At 40.6% G+C, this 18421-nt stretch overlaps 1 protein-coding gene across 1 annotated transcript in view; it reads left to right on the top strand.

Annotated features, from left to right (window-relative positions):
* Positions 1 to 18421, top strand: part of LOC126132772 (protein NPAT-like) — an 86856-nt gene that overhangs the window by 46537 nt on the left and 21898 nt on the right. The window contains exon 7 of the mRNA XM_049915182.1: positions 7589 to 7832. Coding sequence (XP_049771139.1) covers positions 7589 to 7832 — 244 coding nt within the window. The remainder of the gene's footprint in view (positions 1 to 7588; positions 7833 to 18421) is intronic.

Raw genomic sequence — 18421 nt, 5'->3', positions numbered from 1 at the left:
CCTATTGGTCCATATGTTAATCTACTTTAACGTGTTATTCTACTAGATCTCAAGGAATGTTAGACTGGGTGTTTTGTTTAGTGTATAGCTATTAAGACCTACTTCTGTTGTTAGTAATCATTTTTACTTGTTTGAAATCATATTATATGAATATCCATGAGATAAAGACTTTAACTGCTAGCTGTGATCCACATGTAGGCTTATTCAGCTGTTATTTGAGCTTTCTATGGTAAGGCTGGGTTTGGGTCCTTGATTAATAAGCTTGTGTCTTAAGCAAATGATACAGCTTTTGACTACCCACTACAGTTACGGGAAGATAATTAATCATGCTCAAGAACAAGAGTGGGCCCAGTACTGATTTTTGTGGGACTCCATGTGTTACATTACCCCATTATAAGGTTAGTAACATGGCTGTGATGCTGTCTGTCAGTGAGATCCACTGCTTTCTGATAGGATTATAAGACTCCAACCACGTAAGAGGGATACCATCAATGGCGTAACTTTTTAGTTTGCTGAGTAGTACCCCTAAAACTTTGTCATCTACACAATCAAGGTCTTTGCCAAGGTGACAAAATATGCCAACAGGATAATTTTCTTGTTTGACTCCGCCAGGATTTTGTTTGTGACTTCCTATGTTGCTTCTGTTGTGGAGAACCATTTTGGAAGACAAAACGGAGAGGCATTTAACAAGCTGTGCTCTGTTCAGTCAGTCAACATTCTACAGATATCAACAAAAGTTTTGTACCATCCCTTTGTTTCGAAATTCATGGCACAGAAAACAAAAATTGGCTTTCGGCAAGCATATATGTTCATTTACAGTGTGTCCAGATCACCAAATCAAAAATAAAACATTGGTCAGGGTGTATACGACCCGAAACAACCGGAAATCCGGGAAAACCCCGGGAATTTTTTCATCCGGGAGAAAACTGGGAAAAACCCGGGAATTTTTCATTGTTCAGTTAAATTGTTGTAATTTTGACTGGTAAGAATTGATTCTCTAGCAAAGAGTATTACTGTAGAATACTGCAGAATAAAGTATAAACAAGAGGGAAAAAAATAAAACTTTAGTGGCAAAGGAAATGTGCAATTTACAACAACAAAACACCGAGCACGCACAAGCGTCTGCAAATAGCAAAATTGTGTCAAAGGCTGTAGTGAGAAGACTATGTAATTCTTCATAACAATAAACTGCTTGCTATGAGCATTACATCACAACTGTTCACATTAGGTCGTTTGACCACTTGCCAGCAGGCTGATGCGCATGCGCAGTTGACTCGCATATGAGCAGTACCTACTCACGCAATCCGCTACTTGAAGTGTGGCTGTTAGCTGTATCAGCAGTAGCAGCAAGCAGCCAGAGCCAAACGAGAAAACTTTTTCTCGCTCGTGCCCTAGTTGCCAGAATCTTGCATGCGCAGAGTTGTAGTGGGGAGGGTGTTAGTCTCGACGTGACCTGTGTTTGCGTTAAGTGGCTTCTCTTTGTTTACAGCTCCATGTCAAACAAAAACAAAACGGATTTCTGTTTCCAAGGAGCAATCAAGTGAATTAAAATACATTCACATAATTACGGAGGGCAAAAATATATTATAAGTTTCAGTTTTCTGATTTTATTTTATTTCCAAGTTATTAGCAGTCAAGCATTAATCTTCTTGCAGAACAATGAAGTTATTTTTGCAAGTTTGCTAAAGATATTTGGCTTTATTAATCTTTCTGATGAGGCAGTCATTTTATTTGAAACGAAGTGTTTCATTCCACAGTATTGGCTAGTTCCAACTGTACCCTGAATTTCAAGTGCACGTTATCATCTTCTGCCATGTATGGCATTATGCCATAATAAAGAACCATAAATGAGATCATACAGTACTGGTACTCCAAGAAAATTCACATCCCAAAAACCACACTGAAAAGCTTAATATCAGATGGGACCTATTTCATTGTGAATCTGGAAAAAAACCTATGTGCACTTCAAGCCGAATTATACATTTTTGTATGGTGTACGAAATTCTGAAATTCTAATGCTCTTGGGAGTATCCGCTGATGCCCTGTTTCTTTTACGGTGTAATGTAAGCTCTCTTAGTGCTTTATACATACGAATGTGCGGGATTCCTACACCACTGCAGCTACGTATGCGCAATAATGCCTGTTTTCTGGCGCTCTCCGGCAACTAGTAAATAGAAACTATTTCTAACAGTCTCCGGATAGTATTGCGAAAGGTGGTTCGAAAAGCGTTACTTTCAAAGTAAATTTCTTTTTAAACAAGATGAATTATGTTACTTGTGAGAAAGTGGGATGAATTTCTAATTCACAGAGTGGTTAAAATTGAACACTTTGAGGACCAGCCACTTACAAGAATTTCGAGCCCAGACTTTATGTCATAATTTTAAATTTACTGGCACATTTGTGTGATGTAGTTTAAAGTATAACACACGCAAAAAAAGATCAATATTACATGTGAAAGCTTAGCTTCTGTTGTAGCTTGTTAATCTTAGAAACCAATATTATATATGAAAGCTTAGCTTTTCTTGTAGGTATACTGTATATATTAATGTAAACTGCTAACTTTTACTCTTTGTGTGTTCGCGCTATGTAACCAGTCATCTTGCTATTGACTGACAGTAACACATGTCCTATGCTCTGAATGTCTCGCATTCGGGAGGACGATGGTTCAATCCCGTCTCCGGCCATCCTGATTTAGGTTTTCCGTGATTTCCCTAAATCGCTTCAGGCAAATCCTGGGATGGTTCCTTTGAAAGGGCACGGCCGATTTCCTTCCCCATCCTTCCCTCACCCGAGCTTGCGCTCCATCTCTAATGACCTCGTTGTCGACGGGACGTTAAACACTAATGTCCTCCTCTCCTCCTCCTCTGAATGTCTGCTGTCAGCGGCTGGCGATATCACATGGCATGAGATATGATTGGCTTACAAAAGGACATCGCAAGCTTGGTTTCAATGCTCCAGAAACTAATGCGCTGTGTTTGGTGCAATTCTAATTTATACTTTTGTAATGCAAAAATATGCAGCGTATATGTTGCTGCAAATCAAAGGTCTTTCCAAAATTTCTCTTTTTTTTCATTAAAAGTCTTTCCAAAACATTTCTCCCCTGTCATTACTCTCTCTCTCTCTCTCTTTTTGTTTTTGGGGGGGGGGGGGGGGGGGGGGGAGTGTATAAAACGTTAACCGTTCAAAGGATTGATAAGATTTACAGTTCTGAGGGAAGATCTAAAAAAAACATATTTTTTAAATGGGATATCTGGGAATAATCCGGGAATTTCTTCTCATTGTCCCCGTATACACCCTATTAGTGTAACAGCAAAATCATCTGTTTCCCATGGGCAGTTTTCCACATCACTCTCAACATCATCAGTAAGTGGTTCAATGTCCCCTTGCTTGGATGCTGGCTTGAATTCATCGTGACATACCATTAATGAGATCATCAAGCCAGCTCTGACCCACATTGTTCCACTCTTCAATGGCAACTCTGCATTAGTTGCGCAGAGTATACGAGCATTATTGAAGTTCAGAAGCAATCTCAGATATGTTCCATTGGATTGGTGTTGGGGAGCAGGCAGGCCACTCCATTTTGGTGACCCCAGCTTGCTGAAGGAACCTGTTCACAGAAACAACACAATGAGTACTCAAGTTAACATCCATCAAGATGTTAGTGACAAGCTCCTATTATTGGTTACAGGGTTTTGTAAAATGTTAGTGATACGCTCCCACTAGTGGTTGCAGAACCTCGTCTCTGTTTACATGACCCTTTATAGTGCCACCCCAGAATGTCACTGCACCACCACCTTGTTGCATGTGTGGGTGACAGTGCAGGAGATTTTCAGTACTAGCAGGTTGTCTTCAGATACATTGTGTGCAATAATCAGGCTACACACAGATCCAAATTTTGTCCAGAAATGACATCTAATGCCAATCACGGGCACCCATTCTGCATGATTTATTGCCCACCTGTAACAGTGACCATGATGTTATGGCATACATTGTGGTTGTCATGGTCATTGGGAATGAAGATACTCATCATACATTCATCTTTTGACAGTTTCATGTCTTTGAATGCCAAATTCAATTCTGGAGCAGTTGATCCACAGTTCCCTTTGACTCAAAAGTTGTATATATCGATCATCCTCTGCACCTGTCGAGATTGGACAGCCTGTGTGGTGTGTGTCCTTAACACTGCCTGTCAGTTGAGATTGGACAGCCTGTGTGGTGTATATCCTCAACACTGCCTGTCAAGTGAAACTAATTCCGTGTCTACACCACATCACTTTCACTTTGGTGCATACTTCGAGCATCTTACATGGTTGACAAGTGTTCTGCGTGCAACATGATGATGTGGATGCAATCATTGATCATGCTTGCCATTGTGGTCTGCTAGATGTTCACTCTATTGTACCACACATGTGTCTGATGCATCCCTACTGGTGCTTTACTTTCAACTGAAATCCTGCAATCCACTTAAGTGTGGTTGATTGGTACAGGAACAGTCACAGTGGCAACACATCTATGTGGCATATTGGGATGAAGCAAATGTTTTGTTGATATTTGTATTACAGACAACTTTCTCAAACACATTTGAAAAGACTAAACTGGTCCCTCCCCACAGTGTTCCCGTGATTGTACTGGCTACCAGTTCACCACCTGAAAAATGTATGTTAAAACGCATTCTACAAACTGAAGCGTGATTTATTTGTGGATAATAAATTCCTCGTTATATTTTTGTTTCAATCTCAATGTTACGGACTCTATAATAGTGATGCATCTTTGCTCTGCCTTGAGCAACACTGCAGATAATTGTGTTGAAGGTATACTCAGTTTCTACTAAGCAGTGATGGAAAGATGTTGTTTGTATTGTCAGTTGACCATTTTCTGTTGTACAGTCAGCATTTTCTGTCTCCTAAACTGCTACCAAAGCCTTAAAATAATATTTTGTGGCACATCTAATGCTGAAAGCTGTTAGGACTGTGGTACATATCTGGGTATTCTACCAGTAAAACAGTGTTCATGTACTTTCTTTGTTTTATTATATTGCATACTTAACAGAGAGAATGAATAAATGAGTGAATGAATAAGCTTACATAAAGCACAAAAAAAGTAAATAACTATGACTTGTCAGGTTAGGAGTCTTAAAGATGTGTGTCATAAGTAAAGGATTTATTGCCTTCATTATCTGTATGCATGGATCAGCTTGTGTTTGCAGAGTGGTATGCACAAATTCTCCATGTATGAGTGTCCTACATTCATCATACTGTTACTTGTATTTATGCAAGAATGAGTTCAAATACCTGGAAAAATGCCACATGTGAGTTACAATCTGTTTATTAATGAGAGTGCTACTTACAATCAGTTTATTAATGAGAGTGCTGATCCCTGACTGATGATGAAATGTGGGTTTCTTATGTTAAAGTGGAATCCAGAATAGCAATCTATGCAGTTGTGTCATCCATATTTGGGAAACAAAAAAAATTGAGTATGCATGACAAACAACTTCCTGTCATGGGTTCTAAAGGATTTGTTGGATCTCATGCAGTTGGGAATATTGGAGTTGATATGTCAAATAAGTCCAAAATTGAGACCTGCCATTTAGAATCAACATTGTATAAAACTGGAATTTCTTGATTTAGGGCAGTGCCCAGTCACACTTCCTGAGGGAACTTCCCAGACAATTCTGTACTTCAGTTGGGAGTCTCTTGAATGCCATTTGCATTGATCTCATAGATGTTTTCAGCATGGTTGATTAATGCTGTACTTTTGGCTGTACAACTGAATTGTTGTTTCCATTTTATGCACAATATTTCGATGACTGGCCCAGTCACCTTCATGTGCTGCAAGGTGTTGTTAAATGTACTTGCTGCCTGGAATCAACAACTCGCTTGTATATCTGAAACCACATTATTAAACATTTGCACTACCGAGTAACTATTTCACATCAGTACTTGTCATGGAATGGTTTACTACTTGAGATGTTGGACAATTGAACATTGAGGACTTGAGTCCTGGGGTGGTTGAAATAGCAGGTAATGGGGTTAATCCACAACAAAGGAATATGTATTATTACCTCTTGTACCAAGTGAGCAAATGAATATGTAGAGAGAATTATAATGCTATTATGAATAGAGTATCTTAAGCTGAAATGGCATAAGAGTACTCTGACAACCGTGTTTCAAAGCCTCGGATAAAAGCATTGGTTACTGGTTGGAGGCCATTAATTCAGCTTGCAGAGTGATGAAGTTTTTCTTTCCCTTTTCATCATGTTTTTCCAAGTGTCTGTGGCAGTGTGTGGCTTAGCTGCTTGATTTACTCTATATACAGCACAGTTGAGTGTTCGTGTAATGATTGGCACACATTATGAAAAATTAAATAAGTTCTGTCCCTGGGTTTATTGGTATTCATTATTATTATTGTTATTATTATTATTATTATTCCAGTTTGGCCAACTCAAGACCACTGGTGAAAAAGCTGATTCATGATGTTGAATCCCCCCACCTGCTGCTGTTTTCTTTTTTCTTCTGTCCTTTTCCCTCCTCTGTTCTTTAGGGTTTTTTCTGAAACTTTTGAATTTTTGTACCTTTTCCCTGACTTCATGTCTGTCATTTCATCCTCATCCGGCACGCAGGTCGCCCAATATGGTGTTGCATGTAATAAGACTTGCACCAAGGCGACCGGACCTGCCCCGTAAGAGGCCTCCCGGCCAATGACGTCAAACGCTGATTTCCATTTTCATGTCTGCTTCCTAGATCTTCGTGTGTTGTTCCATTTAAGAAATCTATATTTGATCACTTTCTCCTATTTTGACAGTGTCAGTTATAATTTAACTTATATAACGATGAAAATTGTATTTTTTACTAATTGCCAATAGAAGTTGAATACTTATTTTTGTAAGCCTCTTGGTATCCATTACTTTCATGTGGCTGTAAAATGTAATCCTTCACTTTCTCATTGTAGCTCTTATAATCTCAGTTTTTTTCATGCATGTCCTTGTTGCATCTCAGTTTCATACTTTGAACCCAAAATCATTCAAATTATTATGCTTTCCTTCTTCTGCAAATAATGTAACTGTTTGGCTGTGTTTATGGTCTTGCATTCTGAGCTATAAAGTAACCTGGTTTTAATCACCACATCGTGATGCCTCAATTTCACCCAGAGCATTTGGCTGGATTATTTCTCCCAAGTACTTAAATTCAGAAATTCCATTTATTTTACAAATTTTGATTCCATGTATTTTGCTGCACCTTTAAAATTGGTCATGGATATGATTTCTTTCAAACAAAATTTATAATCCAATTTTTTTTCTACCTCTTGGAGAAAGTTCGTCTATTTTGATGCATCATATAAGTTCACTGCTAAGATTGCTAAATCACCAGGAAGAGCTGAGCAGTCAATTTCAAGGTTATACCTCTTTCTTCCAACTTTCACTTTATTTATTTCCTTTTCTATTATTTTTCTCCATTCAAATACTCATAACAATTTAGACAGTCCATCCCCTTGCCTCACATATTGGCATTAATGTGATGACCAAATCTGTGGGCACAGTTGATACATGTGTGTATTGAAAAACATTCTTTTTTTTCTTTTTCTGTAGCTACTGCAACAAGCACTTTTGGAGAATAAGCAGCTGCATGAAAAAATAGCAGAGAATATTAATAGAGTTATGAGGATACCCAGTGATGGTCCTTCAGAATCTCAGCTTCCAGTAGCACCTCCCCCGGAAAGCCTGCCAGTACCATGTGATGGCATGATGAATGAACTGGATCACGCTATTAAGACCATTGTACATCAAACTGAACAGGACCCTTTGTTTGAAAGTTTTCTTGAAGAAATACTAGGTGAGTCCTGCCAGTGTGTTCAATTTATTGCAAATTTCCAAATAGTTTGTGTTGTGAGCCATGTACACTACTGACCATTAAAATTGCTACACCACGAAGATGACGTGCTACAGACGCGAAATTTAACCAACAGGAAGAAGATGCTGCGATATGCAAATGATTAGCTTTTCAGAGCATTCACATAAGGTTGGCACCGGTGGCGACACCTACAACGTGCTAACATGAGGAAAGTTTCCAACTGATTTCTCTTACACAAACAGCAGTTGACTGGCGTTGCCTGGTGAAACGTTGTTGTGATGCCACTTGTAAGGAGGAGAAATGCGTACCATCACGTTTCTGACTTTGATAAAGGTCGGATTGTAGCCTATCACGATTGTGGTTTATCGTATCGCGACATTGCTGCTTGCGTTGGTCAAGATCCAATGACTGTTAGCAGCATATGGAATCGGTAGGTTCAGGAGGGTAATACAGAACGCCGTGCTGGATCCCAACGGCCTCGTATCACTAGCAATCGAGATGACAGGCATCTTATCTACGTGGCTGTAATGGATCATACAGCCACATCTTGATGGGGACGTTTGCAAGACAACAACCATCTCCATGAACAGTTCAACGACGTTTGCAGCAGCATGGACTATCAGCTCAAAGACCATGGCTGCGGTTACCCTTAACGCTGCATTACAGACAGGAGCGCCTGCGATGGTGTACTCAATGACGAACCTGGGTGCACGAATGACAAAACGTCATTTTTTCGGATGAATCCAGGTTCTGTTTACAGCATCATGATGGTCGCAACCGTGTTTGGCGACATCGCTTGTGAACGCACATTGGAAGTGTGTATTCGTCATCGCCACCCGGCGTGATGGTATGGGGTGCCATTGGTTACATGTCTCGGTCACCTCTTGTTCGCATTGACGGCACTTTGAACAGTGGACGTTACATTTCACATGTGTCACAACCCATGGCTCTACCCTTCATTTGATACTATACATTTCAGCAAGATAATGCACAACCGCATGTTGCAGGTCCTGTACAGGCCTTTCTGGATACAGAAAAAGTGCTGCCCTGGCCAGCACATTCTCCAGATCTCTCACCAATTGAAAACGTCTGGTCAATGGTGGCCGAGCAACTGGCTCGTCACTATACGCAGTCACTACTCTTGATGAACTGTGGTATCGTGTTGAAGCTGCATGGGCAGCTGTACCTGTATACGCCATCCAGGCTCTGTTTGACTCAATGCCCAGGTGTATCAGGGCCGTTATTACGGCCAGAGGTGGTTGTTCTGGGTACTGATTTCTCAGGATCTATGCACCCAAATTGCGTGAAAATGTAATCACTTGTCAGTTCTAGTATAATATATTTGTCCAATGAACACCCATTTATCATCTGCGTTTCTTCTTGGTGTAGCAATTTTAATGGCCTGTAGTGTAACTAGGTCTGAAAATGAAAAAAAAAGCTGTAAAATGGCAAGAATTTAATTATTTTATTGTGCTATAACAAACAAATTATGTATCTTTATTGCTTCTTGTCTCTGTGGCACGAGAAACCATGAACTTTGGCGTAAGTAGTTAGTTGCATGTTCTATGGATTATATTTGTAAAGAGACATTATTACATGGTACATACAATTTGTACTTCAGCTATGTGAATTCACTTAGCAGTATTTGTGTGTGACTAAATTGTCATCATTCTGTTATGTTACTTCCTTTAATAACTGTTTTTTGGCATACTAGTTATCGAAGCAAAACAGTTTTAATTTTGGATTTAAGACCAATTTCAAAGGGCAGTGTTTCTAATATTCTATAAGTGCATGTATTAATATTGTGTGTGTGTGTGTGTGTGTGTGTGTGTGTGTGTGTTTACAAGCACACACATAAAGTATGTAGTTTTATATTGAAACATATTGTATTATTACCTGTTTCTCCAAAAAGATTATTTATTACTGCGTTTCTCCGAAAAGGACCTGCACTTCATATGAATAACGGTTGGTACATGTCTGAAACATGAAAGTTCAGTGGAGGGACTGATATCTATACTGAACCACGGTAAAAATTACAGATTATCCATCAATACTCTCTCAGAAACTTCAGATTACTCATTTAATGAAGAAATAAAATAATTTGAGAACTTGTTTTGAATCATCCCTGTATTGTGCCTTTAGTTTTGATTTGTAAATTTGCTCTGATTATTTGAAATTCAGTTGATCTGTCAAATAATTTCTTGAGAATTTAGATTTTTTTAAAACAAATTTATCTTATAAATGTGTACAATTTGTATAAATAATTTAATTGGATTAAGAAAAAAATCTTCTCACCAAGCAGTGGCAGAACACACACATAAAAGGAGGTTACAATTAGTCAAGCTTTTGGAGCCAGTAGCTCCTTCTTCAAGCAGAAGGGCAAGGAAGAGGGATGCAGGAAAAGGACTGTAAAGATTTTGGAAAAGGGGTAGGTTTCGAAAAAGTCACCTTGAACTGCAGGTTACGGAAGACTTACCGAATGGAAAGAGATGGAAAGATTGATTGTTGGGGACTGTGCTGGACGAGATTTGAAAACCTGAGAGCTTAAAGGTGGTAGACAGCGTAAATCACAGGACAGAGATTACTGCTTAAACATTGTGCATGAGTTAATAAGAGTGAAAAGCTAAGTGCACATAACAGAGACGTGGGAGGGTGCGGCGAAAAATAGACAAGGTAAGAAAATGAAAGATCTAGAAAACCAAAATGGAGTAAAAAAAGGAGTAGTTACTGTGATGAAATGCTGAGACGAAAGAAATTAATGTACATTAGGGCTAGGTCCCACCTGTGGATTCTGAGAAACTGGTGTATGGAGGAAGAATCCAGATGGCGTGTGTGTGAAACCAGCACTGAGGTCACAACTGTCATGATTTAGAGCGTGCTCTGCAACAAGTTATTGTGTTTTGCCAGTATACACCATCTGCCTATGGCCATTCATCCTAACTGATAATTTGGTGGTAGTCATGCCGATGTAATATGCTGAACAGTTTTTACGTAATGAGATTTTCACTCTGCAGTGGAGTGTGCACCGATATAAAACTCCCTGGCTCAATTTTACATAACAGCTGGTATATAATGTGTCATTTTACAGATGGTTCTCCCTTTGATAGTGTATGTTTTGACAGTTACAGCTCTGGAATAGGAGATGGTAGAAGGGTGTGTAGTGCAAGTCTTGCAGTGGTGACAGACACACGGATAGGAGCCATAGGGTAGCGAGACGGGTGCAGAAGGAGCATAAGGTCTGACAAGAATATGTGGAGATTAGGAAGACAGTGCAAAGTTTTTCTAGGTGTGGTGGGCAAAATCTCAGAATGGGACTCATTTCAGGGCATTATTTTAGGAAGTCATGGCCTTGTCGAAGTATCTGAGTAATACATTTCAGACCAGGATAATAATGAGTGACCAGTGGTGTGCTCCGAAGTTGTTTTTTGGTGGGAACATCAGTACCAGGATTGGATTTGGTGGCCCAGGAAATTGCTTTTGAATTAGGCTGTGGGGTAATTATGACCATTGAAGGCTGAGGTGAGAATTGTGATGTATTGCTGTAAAGAGTCTGCATCTGAAGAAATATGTTTACCTCGAATGTCAACTCTGTATGGCAGGGAACGTTTGACATGGAAAGGAACGCAACTGTCGAACTATAAGTACTGTTGTTTATTAGTAGGTTTAAACATATAACATGTCAGCCACAGTCGCAAATAGAAACCAATCTTTACGTAGATTTCAGCCAAAATAATTTGGTCTTCTCCAGAAGCTATTGACACCAAACTATTGTGTTCCAAAGTTTGGCAATGTCAAGTATAAAACTGTAGCACCGTAGTACCCAGTCATAAATCTACATTACTTAGCTGAAAAGAAACAGCAGGGCCCATGCGCGTACAAGGTTGATAGGCCGTGAGAGCTGTGCCAGAGCCAATTGCAGGAAGCAGCTATGCACCGAGCACCGCTGATGGTCATGCGCATGCGTGCGTGGAAATATACATGCTTAACAGTAGCTACCTTTACGTTAGGGATTGGATTAATATAAGCATTAAAACTGTTAATGGTGTTATATGTAGCTAAACTTACTTCTGAGGAGAAAGAGAACCCTACAAATGACTTTGGAGCGCGTAAGAAAGACTTGCTATATCCGGCAAAATTATTGTTCAATTTTGAATATCTTAGTATTCGACTAAAGAAAGTGGAGTCAGGCGTCGGCGACTGCAAAGGCAACGTACCATCAGGGCCAGTGAAGAAAAGGCTGAAAACTTTCGAAAAATTTCTTATTTCTCAATTGTAGCTGGTCATTAAGTAGGTTTTCTTTATCACGCAACAGGTGTTTAAAGATTTTCAACTCCTCAAGGATGTCAATCCTAGTGCCTTTAACCTCGCAATTTAATAGCTCTGTGTTGTTTGGTGGATTGGGAGCATGGGCCAATTGAACGAGGTGCTCAGCAAAAGTCAAGCCATGTGTGCCATCACCACTTTTCGTGGGTATATGTTCTTTATATCTAGCTGAGAGGGCTCTCCCTGTCTGGCCGATGTAATAACTCGGGCAATCACTACAAGTGATTTTGTACACCCCAGAACAAGATAATTTGTCATTAGTATTCTTTAACGAGTGGGCCAAGTTCTTTTTGAGGGTGTTATTCATAGAATATGCTATCTTAAAGCTGTGGCTCTTTAAGAGTCGTCCTATTTTATAAGATGCTTTGCCTCTGAAGGGAATGGAAATGAAGCTAGTGGAGTTATCCTCTGGTGTGACACCTAGTGTAGATGAGGTCGCAGTTTTTTTTTTATCTGTTTTCTTGTTAAAGAGCGGTCTCACAATTTCTGGTTTATATCCATTATTATAGGCGATAACTGCTAGGGTTTGTAACTCATTCTCCATTGCGTGTGCTGAAAGAGGAATGGTGAGCGCTCAGTGTATGCAAGAATGGAAGATGGCTATTTTGTGGGCTTGGGGGTGTGTAGAGTCGGCTGGGATGATATTATCGGAAAGGTTATTTTTCCGAAAAATCTTAAACCTAATACGGTTGTCCTCTATTGCCAAATTTAGGTCTAAATAGTTCAAAGAGATATTGGGAGATTCATTTTCCAGCGTAAAGTTTATTTTCTTGTGGAGTTTATTAAAAGTTGTGAAAATTTGGTCTGTATCATCTTGAGAGATGTTAATTATGAAGAGCAAGTTGTCTACATATACTTGCTGTAATTGTAAACACTGTCCGGCCTGAGTAGCACAACGGCAACACATAATATCCTGTTGCAGAGCATGCTCGCCACCCACCTGGCCTTAATTTACATTAATTTCTTTCATCTCACCATTTCTTCACAGTAACTCTTTTTTTTTACTCCATTTTAGTTTTCTGGATCTTTCATTTTCTTACCTTGTCTATCCCCCCCCCCCCCCCCCCCCCCCCTTCCACCTCTGTTACGTACAACGCACATAGCTTTTCACTCTTATTAACTCGTGCACAATGTTTAAGCAGTAATCACTGTCCTGCGTTTTACGCTGTCTACCACCTTTAAGCTCTCAGGTTTTCAAATCTTGTCCGGTGCAGTCCCCAACAATCAATCTTTCCATCGCATTCCATCTGGTAAGTCTTCCCTGACTTGCAGTTCTGGGTGACTTTTTTGAAACCTACCCTTTTTCCAAAGCCTTTCCAGTCCTTTTCCAAAACCTTTCCAGTCCTTGTCCTTCATCCCTCTTCCTTTCCCTTCAACCCTTCTGCATGAAGAAGGAGACAGTAGCTTGCCTAGTTGTAACCTTCTTTTATGTGTGTTTTCTGCCTCTGCTTGGTGAGTTGATTTTTTTATCTATCCAGTTACATTATTTTTTTCAAAAATTGATTGATTTCATTGTTATATGCAGTTTGTATGGCAGTATTCTGTTGACCAAGTCTGGAATGTAATGTCAGCATGCAAGGCAGCAAGAAAATTGTTGAAGGTTTTGTGGACACATTGATAAAGGATATTTTAAAGATAATGTACCAGATAGTCTTCTACTTAAATAATTGTGTGTGGTACAATTATATTGTCTTATGAATATTACTGTATAATATCGACCAATCATTTTGAGTAAAATTTGTTAAATCTATGGAACTTGGTTTTGAAATAAACATTGATAGATTCAAAACAAATGAAGCAAAACAGAAAAAGTTCTCTGAATGTAGTTGAATGTGCTTTTTCTATCACTTCTGATGGAAAAAATAGCATGAATTATTCTGCGAAGACAGCTAAGGAGTGATTTGATATGCCCACAGTATGTGCAGTCAGTTATCAATCAAGGGATTATCACTGAGACATTTTTGATGGTTTTATTTGGTAGATTATAAGGAATCATAGATTTTAGGTCATTCCTCTTGCTACTGCAAGCAAAAGAGATGGCTCTGAGATGTTACTGTGAGTCACTAATGTGAAACCTACTCTATTGGGGTGGCCTAATACAAACTGGCACAATGATGTGTGTGTGTGTGTGTGTGTGTGTGTGTGTGTGTGAGAGAGAGAGAGAGAGAGAGAGAGAGAGAGAGAGAGAGAGAGAGAAGTTTATGCTGTCCATGATAATTTTAAATGTTTAGGTGTAAGACTAAGCACCAGGTTGACAGTGAAAACAATGTGGGATATATTCCGTCTTTTGTGGCAATAATAAGTCTTTTTTAGATCACAAGAAAGCCTATGTAGTTGATAATCCTTCTGGTATTAATGAAAAATACAAAACCAGGAAAAACCAACATTTCTTCCTAATTATATTTGTAACTATTAAACTAACATAAAGTTAATATTTCTTTTACGATTTACATAATATTTACAAATAAGTTTTGAAAGCAGCAATAAAATATAAATGCTGAGGGAAGATAACTCGATGACAGTGTCAGAACAGGGTCATTAATTTGGAACCATGCAATATTTTCCAAATAATCACAGAACAGAAAGGCACCGTTTTGGAGCTACATCTATAAAACGACAGCAGTCAATGACATGTGCATGGAAGTGTATGCATTTCAACCAATTTCCCCCTGTTAATACTTGCAATGGTAAAAAGTACAGTAATTAAATAAGCTAGGCAAACTTTAAAATCTATCCATGGCTCACTACATTATAATTAAATTTTCTGTGATGTTTGCTGGATAAAGCTTGAATATTAAATCAGGTACACTAAAAGTGGTTCTGTTATTTATAATGAAATCTGAAGGCAATTTGTTTTAATTTGCTATTTACATAGGGCATGCCTGAACTTTCACTTCCACAAGTACTGTATGTCAGTTAGGGTGAATTAAGATTACTGTGAAAAAGAAAGTAGAAATTAATTTAAATTTTCTCTCTCTCTCTCTCTCTCTCTCTCTCTCTCTTTTCACATTATTTACAGTAAATGCTTGAAATTCCTGCCTCTAGTATTGCTACAATGCAACAGGTGCAGTGAAAAACGACCACACCCCCAGGAAGCTCACTCCTCTTCGTTGAGTACGTTCTTGGCTACCACGGGTCCCAGTCTTTGCAGCACTACCTCGCCTTTCTGTGCTGCAAACTTACTCTTTGACTATCTTTTACCTCCAATGACTTTCTGTCGGATGGTCCTTTTGGTGCAGGCGCTGCCTGGACTTAGTTCACAACTTTGGTCTTGTTTTCTAGTTTCACCTCCAGCACTATGTTCAACTTCCATTAATGCTTACGTGGCCCCCATTATTGGGTTTGACCTGCCATCTTTTCCAAATTTTGCAGCAGTGCGTGTCACGCAGGGAAGGTCATCCACTGTGGTGTATGCTCCACCTCTGTGCACTTTCATGCTGGTTCCCTTCCTCCTTGTATGCCCAAAATCTAGCACGGTAGCCATCCACTTGTGAAAGGTCATCAAATACTTGCATGGTCGTAGCCCCCGACCACACAGGGATCGCTTTGTTGGTGCTTGCGCTGCATAGTCCCCATGTGTGCCATGGAGTAAGTGCCCATCATGACTGGGACACAGGGACTCCTTGCAAAAGCTTTCTGGCCAGGTAGCTCATGCTGTGACTGGGTGGCGCTCATGGGAAGAGCCCTGTTCGTAGTGGGTGGCATCATGGTGGATAGTTCACACTTGAAGCAACTTAAACTTTCTCCTGCTGGTGGTTGCATGGACCCACCAGTCTCTTCACTTGGAAAGGCCTTTATGATTCCACTAAGTACTATCCCAATGCATTCCATTCCCTGCACACCATGAGAGGAATGCAGGACTACACGACAAGGAGCAAAATCCTTTCCCCAATACCTTGTCTGTACCAGGACTGACAGGGACACTTTTTTGGCCACAAAGCCTTTATTTTTTGTTGGAAGACATTGAGGACAAATATGGATAAGTTGCAGCCATCTCTAAGATGAAGAGCGGTTCCCTCCTGATTCAAATGTCATCTCCTACCCAGTCGCAGGTACTGCTTTCTTATGAATTGTGATTGTCTAGCTCGACATCAGTCTCAATATGGTCCAGGGTATCATCTTCCATCATGATCTTCTGCAATCTGATGATGAGCTGCAGGCCAATTTAGAATGGCAGGGTGTGTACTTCATCCGGTGCTTCCATAGGGGACCAAGGGAAAACAGACTTGCTACTAGGTCCTTCATCTTGGCCTTCGAGGAAGTCAAGGTGATGGTCTACCAGTGTGATGTGAAGCCCTGTATTCCTCCTCCTTTAAGATGCTTCAAGTGTATGAAGTTCAGACATGTCGTCCTGTTGCAATGCCACCTCTGTCTGCAGGGATTGTGTACATCCTCTCCACACAAACGTTACTTGTGCCCCTTCCCCCTTCTGTGTAAACTACAGAGAGCTTCACTCTCCCTTCTCACCAGATTGCTCCATTTTTAAGCATGAGAAGCAAGGCCAGGAATATAACACTGGACAAGCTCACATATCAAGAGGTCAGTAAAAAGTGTGTGTGCTAATCCTATACACATGACATAATCTTTCACTACAGCCGCAACATCATCGCTTTCTCTGTCAATGGTGCTTTCCTCTGTTGCGCCTCTTACAGGGAGCCCCTCAGGCCGGTAGGAGCCCCCCAGGCAGGTTGGAGCCCTTCTGGTGCGTCCACCAAAACCGCTTTGGGAGAATTGGCTCTGCACCTGCCAGAGACTCTGGTCCCCATCCCCCAGCCAGAGGCGCCTCAACCTCCTTCAGCTTCCCTAGCTGGGAAGAGATCCCTCTGGACTCTTCCTTCCATGGTTCTTGCTGGTCCACAGCCAAACGCCGGCCTGTGACCGAAGGAACCACAGGCTGCTGGCCTTTCCTTCCATGGTTCTTGCTGGTCCACAGCCAAACGCCGGCCTGTGACCGAAGGAACCACAGGCTGCTGGCCTTTTGACTTCTCCTTCTTCCTCTATCCCAGAAACCAATTCATGGAAACCTCCTCAGTCCTCGTCTTCTAAGCAGGAGGAGGACAAGAAGGATAAAAAGATGTCCTCTAAGGTGAAGGAAACTCCGGGGCCCCCTGCACCACTGGACTCTGCATGTACTATTCCTGTGTCCTAGTTGGAGATCCCGGTTGACTCCTGAGACATTAGATCTCCCCAGGCAGTGTGCCGCAGAACCTATGTCAGTGGATCCCTCTTGTCTCAATTGGTGACAGCATATGACCCTGAGCCATAAGCTACCACCTGCCTGAGGAAAATTAAGGAGACCACAACCTAATGGCAGTATTCCCTGCATGGTTCTTGCAAGGAATCCACCATCGTCTGTAGACTCCACATTGGCCACACTTGGCTGACCCATGACCACATTCTAAGACGTGAGGATCCCTCTCACTGGCAATTCAAAGCCCACCTGCTAGTGGCCCACTTAGTCATAGACTACCTTAATTTGGCTGCTTTGAGGTGGCATCTTAATCTTCCTGACACTCTCCCTCTGGTGCTAGCAGATGACGCCAACTTGACTGATATGATGTTACATTTTGTGCTTCAAGGTGGCTTCTATTCATACCAGTACGGTAGGGCTTTTTGGCCTCATTGACCACGTGAGGGGTTGGTGGGGCATTCCTGCCCCCCTCCCCAAAATGACCAGCGGTAGCCCATGCTGTTTGACCAAGCCTGGCCTCTACACTTTCCACCTTTGTATACTCATATCTTTTCTTTTTCATTTCTTGGTTTTAATGCCTTGTCTTGACTGATCTTCTAACGATTTGTTTGTGCTCTCTTCTTTCTTGGCTTTTATCATGATTTTTATTGTGTTATGAATATAATAGAGGGAAACATTCCACATAGGAAAAATATATCTAAAAACAAAGATGATGAGACTTACCAAACGAAAGAGTGGGCAGGTCGATAGACACACAAACAAACACAAACATACACACAAAATTCGAGCTTTTGCAACCCCCGGTTGCTTCGTCAGGAAAGAGGGAAGGAGAGGAAAAGATGAAAGGATGTGGGTTTTAAGGGACAGAGTAAGGAGTCATTCCAATCCCGGGAGCGGAAAGACTTACCTTAGGGGGAAAAAAGGACAGGTATACACTCGCGCGCACACACACACATATCCATCCGCACATACACAGACACAAGCAGACTGCTGCTTCTTCAGCTGTTATTAAAAATGTAAGTCACACTATTGGAAGTATTTTTTTTTATATTATTAT

Source organism: Schistocerca cancellata, chromosome 1, assembly GCF_023864275.1.
Source record: "Schistocerca cancellata isolate TAMUIC-IGC-003103 chromosome 1, iqSchCanc2.1, whole genome shotgun sequence".
NCBI classification, from domain to species: Eukaryota; Metazoa; Arthropoda; class Insecta; order Orthoptera; family Acrididae; genus Schistocerca; species Schistocerca cancellata.
This window is presented reverse-complemented; position numbering and strand designations above follow the sequence as displayed.